Source organism: Pleurodeles waltl, chromosome 5 (genome assembly GCF_031143425.1).
Source record: "Pleurodeles waltl isolate 20211129_DDA chromosome 5, aPleWal1.hap1.20221129, whole genome shotgun sequence".
Taxonomy (NCBI): Eukaryota; Metazoa; Chordata; class Amphibia; order Caudata; family Salamandridae; genus Pleurodeles; species Pleurodeles waltl.
In genome coordinates, this window is record NC_090444.1 from 14,932,020 (window position 1) to 14,950,470 (window position 18,451).

Consider the following 18,451-nt stretch of genomic DNA (forward strand, 5'->3'; position numbering starts at 1 on the left):
GGCTAGGGGAGAGGATGGGGTAGAGCATGTGGAGGAGGGCTAGCGGCACTGAGGGGAAGAAGGGGCAAGAGATAACGATGAAACATCAGTGAAGGACACAGAGAAAGACAAGGACACAGAGACCCACAGTGAGAAACAGAAGCCAAGAGATAAAACAGAAAAAGGCTTGAGAAAGCAAGGGAGGGAGTGCAGTGGACAAGTCAAAGGATAGAGAATGGGGGAGACAGAGGGAGAACACAGAAGGGGTACTCCAGCAAGAGATATGAGGAAGGAACAGGGCGATCCAGTACAAGCAATAAAGGCAAGACGCAGCTGTTCAGAGACCAAAGGGAAGAAGTGCTACCCTTTGGCTGGTTGAAAACGAGTTGCTAATTGCTTTGCGTTGAACTTGGCCCTCTCTGCAAGGTCAATCCCAAACATTTTGCCATTTTCTCTCCACTTTTTGCTGAATTCGCTTTTGTTGGTCTTAGGACTTTGCACACTTTACTACTGCTAACCGGTGATAAACTGCTTGTGCTCTCGCTCCTAAACATGGTTTGATTAGCATACACCTAATTGGTATATTTCATTTACTTGTAAGTCCCTTGTACAGTGGTATACCATATACCAGGGCTGTAAATTAAATGCTACTAGTGGGCCTGCAGCACTTGTGCCAACCACTGCAACCTGTCCCAGGCCTGCCACTGCAGCCTGAATTCAGTTTTAAACTGCCATGTTCACTTGACATTTAAACCCTGTTGTCAAGCCTTAAACTCCCCTTTTATTATATATAAGTCACCCCTAAGGCAGGTCCAAGGTAGCCATAGGGTAGGGTGCTGCGTAATTACAATGTAGGACAAGTATGTTTAAGTTTTGCATGTTATGGTAAAGAAAATCTCCTAAATTTGTTTAGGCATACCGCTCCAGTAGGATGACATTGGGGATTCCTTATTACAATTAATAAGTTGTAATTTCCATTTGGAAACAGGTAGCTATATTATGTTTATTATTTATGAAATTGTAATGATAAACCTTCTTTAATTGTAGTCAGATTTTTAACTACTGTTTTGAAAATGCCACTTTTAGAATATTGCTATTTTCCTGCCTTTAGCCCTTTGTGCCTGCAGTCTGTTTTGGGTTAAATGACTTGGTGTAGCTGACAGCTAGACTTCCTCCTCCCAAACAGTCACACAATAACTGGATTAGATGGGCCTCTATGGGCCACCTGCTGGCAGCATGTGGGGCGGAGCTAAGTGCAGTCCTACTTGCAACGGAATAGGGTGTGCTCTGCCTTCCACAAAGGACCTAACAACCCCACATTGTCACCACAGCTAGCTTTGGGCCAGGGAAGGGGCGGGGCAGGACATGCCATGCACTTCCAAGAACCTTTTTAGAAGCTTCTCACACCTTCCAGAGGAAGGACACGAGGATATAAAAATAGGACCTTCAGACCTACTCTTCAGTTCACTACTGGACCTGTGGAAGGACTCTTAGGGGACTGCCTACTTCTTTGACATGTTGTGCACTATGCAAGACTGTTGCTGCCCCTGGAAGGACTGCTTAGCTGTCTGGAGCCTGCCTCAAACCTTGCTGTTGAGCCCTACATCTTCACTTGAACTCAGGACTACCAGAGTGACTCCGAGGGTTAGTTTGCCTGCCTCCTGTACGGAGCCACAAGGACACAAAAGGCTCCCATCATCTTGAACCCGCACTGGGGCCCAGCCTGAGTGTGCGCGGCACCCCCAAGGGGAATCTCACCAGTCCTAAACCCTTGTTTGTGGTGCTAAAGGTACCCAGATAGCCAAATCCCACAACTAAGGAACTAAAACAAATTTGGTCAAAAAGTGCTCTAAGAACCAGGAGGAGACTGGGACCAATATGCTCGTCTATCCACTTGAGGTGCATTTCAGTCAGTTTGACTTCACAGCTTCTCCTGCTAAGCTTTTCTCCGCAGCTGCAAATCCTTTTCTGAAGTCCATCACCAAAGGGGTATCCAGCCTCATGGAACTGTCTTTGGCTACAGCCCTCTGTCTCCTCCTGCTGGAGAGTTTCGACTTCTATTTCAGAGACTAAGTCAAAACGTAGAAATCTTCACTGTGGCTTCAAACCAAGGCTATCCAATGATGACACTCCCTCCCGGATACCTCCTGCATCCTTGTCCCACTGAAGTTTACCTTCTCAGACACTTTTTCTCAGAATTTCATCTAAGTCCGAAGTTAAGTGCTGACCAGGCCCAATCCACTTTTTGTATCAGAGCCACACTCCATCACGGTCAGGCATATTTTTCAACTTTGTCTCGGTATCACAGGACTAGATTATGTGGTTGGCGCTTTGGACCTTTTAGATGCTAGTTTAAACTAAAAAAATGTAAAATTCATAACTCTGGATCTATTGAATGGATTTTCGATGTAAAATAATTTATTGAAATGTAATCTATGTATTGTAAATTGCTTTGGGATTTTTTGTGTTGTGTTTCACTTTACTATTGTTTGTGTGCTGCATAAGTACTTTATAAACATGACTTAGCATTTAAAAGTACTTGCCATGCCTTAAACTCCCCTTTTTCTACATATAAGTCACCCCTAAGGTAGGCCCTAGGTAACCCATAGGGCAGGGTGCTACGTAGGTAAAAGGCAGGACATGTGCATATGTGTTTTATATGTCCTGATAGTGAAAAACTCCTAAATTCGTTTTTCACTACAGTGAGGCCTGCTCCTTTCATAGACTACCATTGGGACTGTCCTCATATACTTTTTGAGTGGTAGATTCTGATCTCAAGGGGTAACCAGGTCATATTTAGTATGGCCAGAATGGTAATAGAAAATCCTGCTTATTGGTGAGGTTGGATTTTATATTACTATTTTAGAAATGCCACTTTTAGAAAGGGAGCATTTTTCTGCGCTTAAAACCATCTGTGCCTTACAGCCTGTCTTTAATCACCGTCTGGGCTGGGCTGGTTGACAGCTCCCTTGTGCATTCACCCAGACAACCACAAACACAGGACACTCAGTCACACTTGCACTCATCTGCATAATGAATGAGTCCTCCTGGGCTGGAAGGGTGGAGGGCCTGACACTTACATTTCAAAGGCTAGTGGCCTGCCCTCACACAATGGACTGCCAAACCCCCTACTGGGGCCCTGGCAGACAGACCTGCACTGAAAGGGGAAATGTGCACTTCAAAACCACTCTTTGAAGTCTCCCCCAATTCAAAGGCATTTTTGGGTATATAAACTGGGTCTCTGACCCCACCAACTCGGACACTTCTGGACCTACACCTGTACCCTGTCGGAGGAGCTGCCTGGCTACCCAAAGGACTCATCTGGACTGCTTTGCTTAGAAAGACTGCTGCCCTGCTGGCCTCTGACTTTGCGGGAAGGATTCTGCGTTCCCCAAAAGTGCTCTACAAGTGCTTGGATTGAGCTTGCCTCCTGTTTCTGATGTCTCAGGGCCAGCAAAGAAGTTACCTCTTCAAGAAATTCCTTCTGCGTCGAAAAATTGATGCAACGCCTGCCGAAACTGACGCAGAGCCTGCACTGCAGCCTAGAAATTACCACACAGTCGATCAGAATGATGCAGCCCCGACTGAAAATTCGACGCAGTGCCTACCTTGCGATTGAAAATTAAACGCATCAACTACTGGGTCGACGTAGCACCTGTTCTTTCTTTCAGCACGTCAAGGATTTTCAATGCATCGTTCCTGGGCGTCAAAATATTCCTGCATCTCAGGGAGGAACCAAGACTACATGCCAAAAAATGACGCAAACCCCCTGCAGCGTGGAAAGAAACAACGGGTCATCTGTGTTGCGTCAGAAAATCTGGCGTAACACCTTATTTTTCCACGCTTCTCCTCCTCTGCGGTCTCCATGCGTCATTATTTTTGACACATCCAAGGTACTGTTTGTAACAAAGATACAACTGTTTATTTCTAAGGATAGAGACTCTTTTAAACTTTTTAAAAGTGATATTTCAACTTGTGCTTATTGGATCTTTTTCGTTTTGACCTTATTTGTCTCAGATAAATACAGGCTTCACTATAGGATATTATAGGACACACAGTAGGGTACAGTACAGGCCTCACTATAGGATACCATATAGAACACAGAACAGGACAGAGCAGAGGACGCCTTGGCACCCACTGATGCTCAGGTACACAGTGATGCATGCGTAGACCCCATAATTAATGTTAGAAAGCTGTGAGTGGCACAGGAGCTGACAGATCGCCAAAAGACACAAGTACAACACTGACAGGCAGGCAGGAATGACAAGCAGAGGCACAGGTTGTCAGGCAGGAGCTGTTGGGGCAGGCGCTGACATACAAGACAGGGGGAAGAGGTCATAGGGGCTGAGAGGGTGACCAGGGATCACAGGGGCCTGCAGGCTGGCAAGCAGCGGTGGGCCTAGGGCTCGTTGGCTGACTGGGAATGGTGGATACAGAGGGTGACAGACTGGCAAGGAACGGCAGACCAAAGGAGCTCATAGGATGGGCACAGGGCTGTAGGTTGGCAGGGGACAGTGTCAGGCATATTGTCTCAGGTGAAAGTGATAAGTCCAAAGAAAGATGCTCTTAGGAGCACACCACTCCTGCCAAGGATGATAGGGCTGAGGAGGGCACAGAAAGTCAATGAAGGTCATCACAGCACAAGAAGAGACGGGCGTCTCCTTACTCAAGTCTCTGGAGTCTGCAGCCTGGGTGTCTCAGCCCTTCACACAGTTGTCTCATCCCAGAGTCCTGCACCGCATTGCTGCTCAGGTCCAGCATCATGAGGTGTTGATTTGTTCTGAAAGCATCAGCGAGATCTGAACAGCAGGAATCTGTCAGAGAGCAGGACTCGATCCTGAGAAGAGAGAAAGAGGGACATAACCGAGGGCACAGATAGTGATGTCACAGCACAATGTCTCAGTCTCTATGATGCACACATGGCTCAAACACGGGTAGGAGTTTCCTTGTCTGATTATGTATTACATGATGCATTATTAACACCTGTTGGCAGCTATGGTGCAGCAACATGTGATGCAAAACTTGTTGCAACATCAGGTGGTGTGGCTGGGTGCAGGGGGGGCAGGTACTATCTTTTTAATATTTAGGAGAGGGCAAGGTAAGTGCTGAGGGTGGTGTGGATGGGTGGAGGAAGGCCAGGTATTATATTTTTAATATTTAGGAGGGGGAAACATAAATGCTGAGGGTGGTGTGGATGGGTGGACAAAAGCCAGGTACTATCTTGTTAATATTTAGGAGGGGGCAAGGTACATGCTGAGGGTGGTGTGGATGGGTGGAGGGAGGCCAGGTATTATATTTTTTACATGTAGGAGGTGGCAGGGTAAATGGCCAGGATGGAATGAGTGGGAGGCAGGATGCCACATATTCTTTAACTTTGGGTAGGGGAGGGAAGGAATGGCCAGAGGGTTATAAGTATGGGTGCAGGACACTGTCCTACTCTGCGTCGCAGTACACCTGTTATTGAGTGTGCCATGTGCACATTATAACATGGTCCCTGTTGGATGGTGGTTTAGTTTAGTAGTAGATGCAGGTATGTTCCAACACCACTATAAGGCCACAATCACAAATAAGGTCCAGTTGAGGCCTCAATAAATTAATCCCAGCTCAACCCTTGGTAGCTTGGCTGTAAGCAGACAGGCTTAATTTAGGAGACAGGTGTGTAAAGCATTTAAAAACACCAATACATTAAATAAGCAAGGCACAAAACAGTAAAAATACAACACCAATTTATAAAAACAGCTTATATGTTTATGAACAAAATGACACCAAAATGAACAAAATCCAATGTAAGGAACCGGAGATATGAATTTCTAAAGATTAAATGTAAAAATGTGCTTTCTAGGGCTTAAAATAAAATATCGCAAATTGGGGACATCTGGTCACACTTGACCGGGACCCAGTTAAGGTTTAAGGCCAACCGCAATGGAGCGCAACTCGGCTACAATGGGTGGTTGGGGTTGGTCAAAATTTTACCTTTGCACTTAGTCTTTTTTCAGAGCTTTTTCTCTTCACGTTCAATTGGGCTCCTCATCATGCCAAGTTGCAGTTCGACAACAGCAGCTTGATTCCACGTGATGCCTCAGTGATTCCTGGAACTCTTGGTTCTCGCCATCGATGACAAGGAGCTACGGAGCTTCAGTGGGGCAAACATGGATTTCACGGTTCAATCTCGCTGGCTTGACTCTCGACGACGGGTCAGTCCACTTATGGAGCTATTTACTGTAAATTCTCCAAATGGTCTCAAACTTCTGGATCTTCCAGAAGGTCCCTTTAGAATCTTGAAGTTTTCACAACCGCCACCCAAGGTTCCAGAAGCTCTGAGTTGCTCCTTGTGAAGTTGGGACTACAATTCCCACACTACACCTGGCTGTCCAGGTGGGCTCTTCTAGGTGAAGATAATGCAGGTGGAGCTCTTTTAACCTGTTGCTTTCAGAGAGTCCACTCCTTTAACTTTCAGAGCAAGGCAAAGTCATAATTTTGGTGAAACCCAAAGTGTGCAGTAGGTGTAGTCCTTAAGTCCTGAATAATTCATTCCTCTTGGTGTAGGTCATGAATTCAGCAGGGCAGTCCTTCTTCTTGTAGTTTCCAAGCAGGGATCTCAGTTGCTTGGCAGCTCTCTCATATTTATCCAGGCTTCTAGGCCGGCAAGGAGGGGAGCTACCCCTGACCAATGGGGTGCAGGGTGCCACTGTTATAAGGTTGCAGTATTATGTGGTATGTCGGGGAGTCTTACCATGTGTTACTAGCACGTTACCCAAAAGTGGACCTCAAGTTCACACTAGTAAATCTTAGCTCAGTCCTGGTAGAGCGGCAAGGAGCAGTCAGGCTACATAGAGGAACACGTGTAAAGCATTTCACAACAACCACATGGACGACAAGTAAATGACATGGCTTGAAAGAAATCCAACACCAATTTAGAAAATTTAGACACCAAAACAAACTTTTTATCTTACACACAACTGGAGTTGTGAATTTTGAAAGCATTTAAAAATAGAGTACTTTTAATGGTCAAATGACTCCTATTGAATTCAGTGGGGGAAATTTCAGTGTGCAATCAGTCACTTATAGGGTGCGCTCCGGGGATCCCACTTGGAGTTAAGGTCTTGCGGGTCCCTAGAACATTACTTAACACTCAGTTCCTATTTACCTTGCCCAGGGAGTCCGGGTGAGGAGATAATCTGGGGGTCCTTGGTGCTGATGGGATCCTCAGGCGCTGTCAAAATGCAGCACTTGACAAAAGCACATTTTCGGGGGACTCACACTCTACCCTTTGGAGTCCCGGGACCTGGGTTCTCCAGCTGGAACTTCGCCACCACGTCCGGCGGCTCCGGGTGCAGAGGTAGCCTTGCAGCTGTCAATCACAGGGACTGGTCATGCCAAAGATGCTATGCTGCTCCTCTCGAAATCGCCTTCTTCAAGATGCAGATTCTCAGGAGTGGTGTCTTTGCGGACTTTGGTCATTATGCTGGGGAACTGCTCTGGAGTCAGTGATGTCCAAGACAAGCCTTGGCAGCGGCAAATGTAGTCCACTGTTAGTTTCTTGGCTAAAGGTCGTCCGGAAGGGGGTAGTGGCTCAAAACTTGATGAGAGCCTCACTACCACTCCCAGGGTGCAGGTCACCAAATTTCTTTGGGCTCACTCACGAAGGGCCCGACAGGTTTCACTTCTGGGGATGCAGCACGATGTTTCTTCTGCAGGTGGCAGATGACTGGTACGGTCAGGGGAGTCCGCTTTAGGTTTCTGGTGTCCACTGGAGTCCCTCTTGCTGGGAGCAATGAGTTTTCACCACAGGCACACGTCGACCGCACAGTTCCATTATATGGGCTCCTCATGGCATTTAAGTGTCCTCTTTTTGTGCTGAAATCCTGTCATTAGTGACAGCATCTTCTTTGTGCCTCTTCTTGTTTTCAAAGGCAAAGCTGCGGTTCTGGTGCCAGGGAGCTTCTTAAACCCTGGTTTAGAGAACGGTAAGAGTGTGGGAGATAGTGGCCAATGGGCTACTGGTCACTGTGGCTAGCCGGCCCTTGAAGTGATGACTTCCTGTGGGAGTACATCACTTTCCTACCCAGAACCCACTATTCCCAAGGTTTGCCAAGATAGCAGAACACTTCTTCGGCTGTACAGACCCTCTAGTCCACCCTAAAGGAGCGGCTGGTCTTTGGGGGCTGTGTGCCTCCTGAACAGGTAATTTTCCCACCTGCCAGCGTAGTCAGGGCAGGAAGGGCTTGGTTCTCAAGTGGGGGACCAGAGATTACAAATCAAGGGCGGTGAAGCATTTGAGGCTCACTACCTTGATTACAGTAAACACTAGCCTTCCTGGGACAGAGGAGGTGTGACCACCTTCCTGCCCATGGCCTGTGTCTCTGTCCCGGGGAAGTGCTAGCATGTCAGCAGGAGGGCAGACTCTTGCCTTGGCAGCAAATGGCTCAGGAGAGCTCGCCAAGGCAGGGGAAAGCTGCTATCTTGGTGGGCATCCTCTAAGGGCGCCACCAGGGTACATGCTAGGTAATGCTAGGCATGAGATTCATGCTCAGGGTTAAAAAGCATAGTGTTTGATACCAAACATGGGGGGGAATCGGCCAGGCCATCATGGAGCTGGGCATCTGGGGACTGTTAAGTGCCAGCCCATGTTATCCTATGGACTGCTGGTCACTTGCAGTCGCATGAAGTTTAAAATGCTGCCCCAAGGCCATATATGCTTGTTCACATATGTCCACAATTATAGCACAGGAAATGATTCCTGGGCTACAGGAGGCCTGCCATAGGGGTGACTGACCTGTGCTATGGGCAGTGCATGGACTGTGTGTGGGACGAGCTGAACTTGAGCAGACTGGCTGCTTGTGCGGGCTGACATGGCAGCTGTGCAGGCTCACTTTTACTCGGGTCACACATGGTGGCATAATTAGTGCTGCAGCCTTAGTGATCCTTTTACCATCCTTGCCCTGAGTACCACTGGTTCCAAATATAACCAATTACTAGGGACTTACAGGGGTGGCAAAGTCCTTGCCAATTGTTCTATGCAATTTGACAAACAGTTTAAGGGAAAGTGCATAAGTACTGAGGTCTGATTGCAGGCCTCAGCACACTACCAGGTCAAAAACAACAGCAGCAAAAAGTGGGGTGACCATCCAAAAAGGGACTTTACAACAGCCACCCTCTGTGATGACCACGTCCCCGGAAGTGTGGCAAATTCTTGTCTCAGAAAGCACTGTTCACATTAATCTAAAATGGATAAAATCTGTCCAGGAGCTTCGGATCTGGCTACCCAGCCCACAGTTGTAGCTAACATTCCCTAAAACTTCCCTTCAGACCCTCTCTTAGTTCAGGTATCAGGTCTCATAGCTGGCAGTGGGTGTAGGAAGTTGGGGTGGGCCTCGATCATGTCCTTACAGTCTTTCTTCCTTTGAAGACCAGTTGGGCTTCGCAGCCCCCTTCCTGACCTGTGCTTGGTAGCAGCAGATCTCCTCCCACCAGATGCCTCATTGTTTCCTTTCAGGACACTTCATAACCCTACAGAGCAGCTTTGGCCCAGCCAGGCAAAGACTGACCAATCAGGAGAGTCTGCTCTAGAGCTAGCTTTAGCACCCTCAGAAAAGAGCGAGTTCTATAACTTCTTATCTGTCGTAGTGGTAATAGATCTAACCTTGGCAAGTTGTTAGATTTGCTTTTACTATCATTTAGAGGCTTTGAATTATGATTTGAGCTCCCTCCTCTCAATAGCTAGACTATTTAATAAAGCCTCCCCAAGTTAGCCTATGGGGTTGATGCACCACCATGGGGGAAAACGAAAATGGCAGCTTTTCCTTCACCCAGGCATATAAAACGTCTGTTATCATGTCCTTGCTTATAGTTACAAGGCACCGTACCCCTGGGGCACTTAGGGGAGACCTTAGGGGTGTCTTATGTGTAAGGTAGTTTAATACTTTGGAAGTACTGTTAAAGCCAACATCAAATTTGCATATCATTTTAAATTTAACGTAGAATCAGCCTGCAGCATCTGAGTAATGAACACTTAAGTGCATCACATCTACTGGCCACTGGTCCTACGTGCCCGGCTTTATACTGGGCACTTACAGGTACGTTGTCAGCACCAATTGTAATTACACCTAAATACCATACACTTTTACACAGAGCGCTGGCCCTGGGCCTGGGTAGCAGAGCCCAGGGCACAGTCAGTCAGTAACCACCAGTATCAGTCAGAAAATGGGGGTGATCAGGGAAAGAAGGACCCAGAAAAGGTGCTGTTCACAGCAAAGAGGTGAGGGGCGCGTTCACAGTGCAGCGCTCACTAGTGAAACACAGCTGCTGTGTAAAGCGCCTGGTAGTGCCCCGGAGGCAGAGGCGCTGCCTCACTTCACACATGCACAACGCCTTTCCTGCGGGCAGCTGCAGGGACTAACTGCACTGGCCTCTGGGGGTCCCGAGGACCCTCTGTCCGAGTCCTACGGCAGCCACAGAGGTGTATCCGCCCTGGGCCTCTTCCTAGGCGGTGAGCAGTCAGCGCCCCCAGTGTAAAGTAGCGCACAGAAGGGCGCCCCCTCTGTACCGGGGTGTCAGTGTCACAGGCCAGGGCACAGAGGAGTCCGAGACAACCCTGGGGCCCCCCAGAGCTGTCTGGTAGGCTGGGGAGACCCCTTTCTGTTGGACATTACTGTCAGGGCCTGGCATTTACCAACACAAGTGCAATCCAACAGCCCAGTTACCAGGACAAGCACACCCCGCAATAACACCGCGTCCTCCCGCCCTCTAACCACAGACACAACTAACAAGGATGCGGAGTGGTAACTAACAGCTGCTTCCGTGACCACTACTAACTACTAACCTTCCTCTAGGGCAGAAGAGGCGGGCACCTCGTCACTGCACCAGCACCAAGATTCCTTCATACCTCACTGCCATCAGCACTGGAACCGGCCTTGGGCCCCACGAAGCGCAGCGCTATCCACGCTCAAAGCGCTTCGTGGCCTCAGCAGGGGCAGAAAGCACTATCTGCAATGCAAAACCACGCGATGCGGAGGCATCTGCTGCCCCTCAGTAAGGGGTTCCCCCAGACAATCTGCAAGCAGTGTATTCCCTTCACCACAGTGTCTAAAGCCACAGAGACGCTTGAAAGAACGCCCGAGTGGCATTTATCTCATTTCATCAACCCTTAGGTGAGCGTAAGGTGACCGGACCACTCCATGGCAGTTAGCTAGAATTTTAGTGACATGGTGTCTGTTTGTGTAGAACTCAACTACAGCTCCCAGAATGCACTGGAATATGTTGGCCCTGATGGCCATATGTGTGTAGTTCTTATTACAATTACAATTTATGCATCTCTCTCTCACCTCCCCTCACCCGTCACACTGCCGGGGGGTCTGGCCCACAATGCACACGTTGAAAACACTTCCCATGTAGGCTAAAAACAAAAACACCCCGCTTCCAGCCATGCCCCCTACAGAGCGCTAGCGTGTGGGTAAGCGCCTCCGCGCTAACATCGGGCACCAAGCACTATATAACTCATAAGGACTCTAAGAGGGGCAGACCTCAGGCTGCCAGTCTGCCCCCCAGGGCAGTGCCAGGGCTCCCCCTGCCACAGGCTGTCCAGTGGTCTCACCCATGGAAGGAGGGGTCAGTCATGTGTCAGGAGGAGCAGGAGCCATTTGGGTCACTGCATCATTCACGATGCACTCATTCTGGGTTCAAGGGCCCAGCAGTGCCGGTCAGCGCCTTGAGACCCTCACGGTTGCGCTTTATAAAAACTGATTGATTGATTGATGGGGCACAAGCCCGGAAGTGAGAGAAGTGGAGGGCTAGGGGAGAGGATGGGGTAGAGCATGTGGAGGAGGGCTAGCGGCACTGAGGGGAAGAAGGGGCAAGAGATAACGATGAAACATCAGTGAAGGACACAGAGAAAGACAAGGACACAGAGACCCACAGTGAGAAACAGAAGCCAAGAGATAAAACAGAAAAAGGCTTGAGAAAGCAAGGGAGGGAGCGCAGTGGACAAGACAAAGGATAGAGAATGGGGGAGACAGAGGGGGTACTCCAGCAAGAGATATGAGGAAGGAACAGGGCGATCCAGTACAAGCAATAAAGGCAAGACGCAGCTGTTCAGAGACCAAAGGGAAGAAGTGCTACCCTTTGGCTGGTTGAAAACGAGTTGCTAATTGCTTTGCGTTGAACTTGGCCCTCTCTGCAAGGTCAATCCCAAACATTTTGCCATTTTCTCTCCACTTTTTGCTGAATTCGCTTTTGTTGGTCTTAGGACTTTGCACACTTTACTACTGCTGGTGATAAACTGCTTGTGCTCACGCTCCTAAACATGGTTTGATTAGCATACACCTAATTGGTATATTTCATTTACTTGTAAGTCCCTTGTACAGTGGTATACCATATACCAGGGCTGTAAATTAAATGCTACTAGTGGGCCTGCAGCACTTGTGCCAACCACTGCAACCTGTCCCAGGCCTGCCACTGCAGCCTGAATTCAGTTTTAAACTGCCATGTTCACTTGACATTTAAACCCTGTTGTCAAGCCTTAAACTCCCCTTTTATTATATATAAGTCACCCCTAAGGCAGGTCCAAGGTAGCCATAGGGTAGGGTGCTGCGTAATTACAATGTAGGACAAGTATGTTTAAGTTTTGCATGTTATGGTAATGAAAATCTCCTAAATTTGTTTAGGCATACCGCTCCAGTAGGATGACATTGGGGATTCCTTATTACAATTAATAAATTGTAATTTCCATTTGGAAACAGGTAGCTATATTATGTTTATTATTTATGAAATTGTAATGATAAACCTTCTTTAATTGTAGTCAGATTTTTAACTACTGTTTTGAAAATGCCACTTTTAGAATATTGCTATTTTCCTGCCTTTAGCCCTTTGTGCCTGCAGTCTGTTTTGGGTTAAATGACTTGGTGTAGCTGACAGCTAGACTTCCTCCTCCCAAACAGTCACACAATAACTGGATTAGATGGGCCTCTATGGGCCACCTGCTGGCAGCATGTGGGGCGGAGCTAAGTGCAGTCCTACTTGCAACGGAATAGGGTGTGCTCTGCCTTCCACAAAGGACCTAACAACCCCACATTGTCACCACAGCTAGCTTTGGGCCAGGGAAGGGGCGGGGCAGGACATGCCATGCACTTCCAAGAACCTTTTTAGAAGCTTCTCACACCTTCCAGAGGAAGGACACGACGATATAAAAATAGGACCTTCAGACCTACTCTTCAGTTCACTACTGGACCTGTGGAAGGACTCTTAGGGGACTGCCTACTTCTTTGACATGTTGTGCACTATGCAAGACTGTTGCTGCCCCTGGAAGGACTGCTTAGCTGTCTGGAGCCTGCCTCAAACCTTGCTGTTGAGCCCTACATCTTCACTTGAACTCAGGACTACCAGAGTGACTCCGAGGGTTAGTTTGCCTGCCTCCTGTACGGAGCCACAAGGACACAAAAGGCTCCCATCATCTTGAACCCGCACTGGGGCCCAGCCTGAGTGCGCGCGGCACCCCCAAGGGGAATCTCACCAGTCCTAAACCCTTGTTTGTGGTGCTAAAGGTACCCAGATAGCCAAATCCCACAACTAAGGAATTAAAACAAATTTGGTCAAAAAGTGCTCTAATAACCAGGAGGAGACTGGGACCAATATGCTCGTCTATCCACTTGAGGTGCATTTCAGTCAGTTTGACTTCACAGCTTCTCCTGCTAAGCTTTTCTCCGCAGCTGCAAATCCTTTTCTGAAGTCCATCACCAAAGGGGTATCCAGCCTCATGGAACTGTCTTTGGCTACAGCCCTCTGTCTCCTCCTGCTGGAGAGTTTCGACTTCTATTTCAGAGACTAAGTCAAAACGTAGAAATCTTCACTGTGGCGTCAAACCAAGGCTATCCAATGATGACACTCCCTCCCGGATACCTCCTGCATCCTTGTCCCACTGAAGTTTACCTTCTGAGACACTTTTTCTCAGAATTTCATCTAAGTCCGAAGTTAAGTGCTGACCAGGCCCAATCCACTTTTTGTATCAGAGCCACACTCCATCACGGTCAGGCATATTTTTCAACTTTGTCTCGGTATCACAGGACTAGATTATGTGGTTGGCGCTTTGGACCTTTTAGATGCTAGTTTAAACTAAAAAAATGTAAAATTCATAACTCTGGATCTATTGAATGGATTCTCGATGTAAAATAATTTATTGAAATGTAATCTATGTATTGTAAATTGCTTTGGGATTTTTTGTGTTGTGTTTCACTTTACTATTGTTTGTGTGCTGCATAAGTACTTTATAAACTGCCTCTAAGTTAAGCCTGACTGCTTTTAGTGCCCAAAGGGTCAAGCGCAGGTTAATTTAGTGAGTTTTTGTGGTTCAGCCTGCAAAGGATTGTGGCTGTTACTTGACCAGGGTTCACCCCCGAGTCAAACAACAATCTAATTAATCACAGTTTGTGATAGCTAAATGTGGATATTGGTATATATTATGGAATTCCAAAGGTCCTTTTCTTATTTTTGCACAACAAATCACAATTTTTGCAACTCATAAAAGTGATTTCCTACTTCCAATCTGCAAAGAGATTCTTATATCTATTACCACTTGCAAATAGCGAATTCTCGCAATGTACTAGTTTTGCATTTCCTACTTTACAACAACTGAAAGCAGGTATTAGCCACATGCATACTATGCAAAAAGGGACACAACTGTTTTCTAAACTAAAACTGTGTAGCATATGTGATGCTGAGAAGGACAAGGCTCCTGGCAATGCAGTACGGATGACAAAGGTCCAAAGACACATTTTGTTAGGGTTAGAATCACTGTTATTCACCAGAGGAGGACATCTGTGATAGACACCTTGATAACATTAAAGAGGTTTCTTTCTATAAAAGTATTCTAAACATCGTAATTCATGATTATGGGTAAAATACATTGTTGTAAAATCTTTGGACACCCTTTCTTCAAAATCTAGCTTCTACCAGCAATTAATAATACTAAACACATAGGGCCCGATTCACAAAGGTAAACTTAGAAGTTTGGTCTAAATTTAGAACAAAAGTCTAAGTTTATGTCTTTCGGTATTCGAAAGGGCATTTTCGAGCAGTATCTTTACGTCCGCCCTCGGGACAGAGATACACTTGGAGAGTAGACGTAAAGATACTACTTGAATACCGAAAGTCACAAACTAAGACTTTTGGTCTAAGTTTAGACCAAAAGTCTAAGTTTACCTTTTTGAATTGGGCCAATAGTGTTTTGCCCTTTGTGAAAGATTATAAGGACTTTGCCACTGTACCATGATATTTCAGTGATAAAGTGTAAGTAATCACAAAAAGGACTGGTTGGAATGCACATGCGTGAGGTAGCAGAAACTGATGTTCATCTATCTTTTTTAACTTTATGTAAATTGACTGTGCAATAATATATTTGATGGTCGAACATGCACTTTAATCCTTTAAATCATTCACATTAACACTGCTATGAATTAAATAACAATAAAAGCAATGCCCTAAACAGCGCAGGAAGAAATAAAATGGCAATGAAAAGATTTCATTTTCACTTTATTTTTGCCGGTGCAGTTAGCACTGCAGCAGCCAGACTACCCCAAGCCCAGAGACATGTGGGGAGTATCCCCTCCTGTCGATTAGAAGCATCGAGCACTGAAGCAGGGCTGACTGGATGCTCCAAAGTGCGCATGTCACTTTGGCTGGCTGTCTTGCACTGGCCAAAGTGACATGCGCGCTTTGAAGCTCTCTACCCAGCTGTCCACCAGCTGTCTCGGACAGCTGGGTGGAGACCAAGCACAAGCCTGCAGGGCCAGAAGGGGCACCCAGCTCCATCCAATCCAGGTGCTTCTCTCATGCTGGTTAAGAGCATGAGAGCAGCATCAGGATTGGATAAGGGAGCTCTTCGTAAATCAGACTGCAGATGAATACCAAGGAGGATGCACAGCCAGTGGATAAATATAATTGTATTTTATTTATTAGAAATATGTAATGCATGTAAGTGTAGTGGTTATGTTATATTTTGTAGTTAGTAATCATGTGTTTATTTGGGCTTTTGGAGGGAGGGGGCATTGTATACTGGGCTTTTGGAGGGAGGGGTGTTTTACTGTGGGGTTTTGGAGGGAAAGGGGGTTTTATTTAGTTTTTTTGGGAAGTGGTGGGACACTTCACACGCCCGACCACTTTCAAAGTATACCAGCCACTCAAGGCCCTAAAACGTAAAAAATAATCACAGCATTGATTCCCTTTGGCTACTTTGATCAATTTAATGTGTTCATAATTATTTCTCTATTTTTCTAAATTGGTTTGGAATTTTTGTTGTTGTTGTTTCCTTGACTTTAAATTTGCTGGTAGTGCTGAAAACTGAAACATTTCTCTAGGGGACTGCCTTACCTGAGCCCCCATGAGTACAAGTCATAGTTACCGTAATTTCAACAACTTGCAGCTGTGATGCTTCAAGCCAGCGGACAATAGTTTCACTCCAGAGTCACCAAGGTGGTTATGAGACATATCCAGCTCTTCAAGCGACGCACTTGTCATCAGAACGGAGGCGAGATCTTCACAGCACAAACCGGTGAGGGAGCAGTGCTGCAGCCTGGAAGAGATGAGGGACACACATATAAGAGAAGACGTCACCAGCCCCAGGTCAGCATCTACTCTAAGGCTTTGTACAGCACAAACCGAAGAGGGAGCAGTGCTGCGGCCCGGAAGACACCAAGGACACACATATTAGAGAGGACACTGGCCCCAGGTGCTGTGGCCTGGAAGAGATGAGGGCAGCGTCTACTATAAGGCTTCGTACAGCACAAACTGGGGAGAGAGCAGTGCTGTGGCCTAGAAGAGATGAAGGACACACATATTAAGGAGGCCCCAGGTCAGCATCTATTCTAGAGCTTTGCACCGCACAAACATGTGAGGGAGCAGTGCTGTGGCCTGGAAGAGATGAGGGAGACACATATAAGTGAAGACGTCACCGGCCCAAGGTCATCATCTACTGTTAGGCTTCATACAGCACAAACCAGTGAGAGAGCAGTGCTGTGGCCTGGAAGACGTCACCGGCCCAAGGTCATCATCTACTGTTAGGCTTCATACAGCACAAACCAGTGAGGGAGCAGTGTTGTGGCCTGGAAGAGATGCAGGTAAGAGAGGACACCGCTGGCCCTAGTGCAGCATCTACTCTACGGCTTTGTACAGCACAAACAGAAGAGGGAGCAGTGCTGCGGCTTGGAAGACATCGAGGACACACATATTAGAGAGGACACCGGCCCCAGGTCAGCATCTACTCTAAGGCTTCATACAGCACAAACCAGTGGGGGAGCAGTGCTGTGGCCTGGAAGAGATGAGGGAGACACATATAAGAGAAGACGTCACCGGCCCAAGGTCATCATCTACTGTTAGGCTTCATACAGCACAAACCAGTGAGAGAGAAGTGCTGTGGCCTGGAAGACGTCACCGGCCCAAGGTCATCATCTACTGTTAGGCTTCATACAGCACAAACCAGTGAGGGAGCAGTGCTGTGGCCTGGAAGAGATGAGGGAGGCACATATAAGAGAAGACGTCACCGGACCCAGGTCATCATCTACTGTTAGGCTTCATACAGCACAAACCAGTGAGGGAGCAGTGCTGTGGCCTGGAAGAGATGCAGGTAAGAGAGGACACCGCTGGCCCTAGTGCAGCATCTACTCTATGGCTTTGTACAGCACAAACCGAAGAGGGAGCAGTGCTGCGGCCTGGAAGACATCGAGGACACACATATTAGAGAGGACACCGGCCCCAGGTCAGCATCTACTCTAAGGCTTCATACAGCACAAACCAGTGGGGGAGCAGTACTGTGGCCTGGAAGAGATGAGGGAGACACATATAAGAGAAGACGTCACCGGCCCAAGGTCATCATCTACTGTTAGGCTTCATACAGCACAAACCAGTGAGAGAGCAGTGCTGTGGCCTGGAAGACGTCACCGGCCCCAGGTCATCATCTACTGTTAGGCTTCATACAGCAAAAACCAGTGAGGGAGCAGTGCTGTGGCCTGGAAGAGATGCAGGTAAGAGAGGACACCGCTGGCCCTAGTGCAGCATCTACTCTATGGCTTTGTACAGCACAAACCGAAGAGGGAGCAGTGCTGCGGCCTGGAAGACATCGAGGACACACATATTAGAGAGGACACCGGCCCCAGGTCAGCATCTACTCTAAGGCTTCATACAGCACAAACCAGTGGGGGAGCAGTGCTGTGGCCTGGAAGAGATACAGGTTAGAGAGGACACCGCTGGCCCCAGTGCGGCATCTACTCTAAGCCTTTGTACAGCACAAACCAAAGAGCGAGCAGTGCTGCGGCCTGGAAGAGTTAGGGAAACACATATAAGAGAGAACACTGGACTCAGGTCAGCATCTACTCCAAGGCTTTGAACAGAACAAATATTTGGTGGCTCAATGATAAAGTTAGAAGGACTTATCAGTAACACAGAGTTGTGATGAGCTACGGCCACTGAAACCAGCAGTGGTGGCATG

At 47.4% G+C, this 18,451-nt stretch overlaps 1 protein-coding gene across 6 annotated transcripts in view; it reads right to left on the bottom strand.

Annotated features, from left to right (window-relative positions):
* LOC138295275 (uncharacterized) overlaps positions 1–18,451 on the bottom strand; it is a 304,183-nt gene that overhangs the window by 171,588 nt on the left and 114,144 nt on the right. For all 6 annotated transcript variants that reach the window (XM_069233470.1, XM_069233468.1, XM_069233467.1 and 3 more), the window contains 2 exons: positions 16,370–16,540; positions 4,646–4,816 (listed from right to left, as the gene is read on the bottom strand). In XM_069233470.1, the coding sequence (XP_069089571.1) occupies positions 4,646–4,816; positions 16,370–16,540 (342 nt within the window). The remainder of the gene's footprint in view (positions 1–4,645; positions 4,817–16,369; positions 16,541–18,451) is intronic.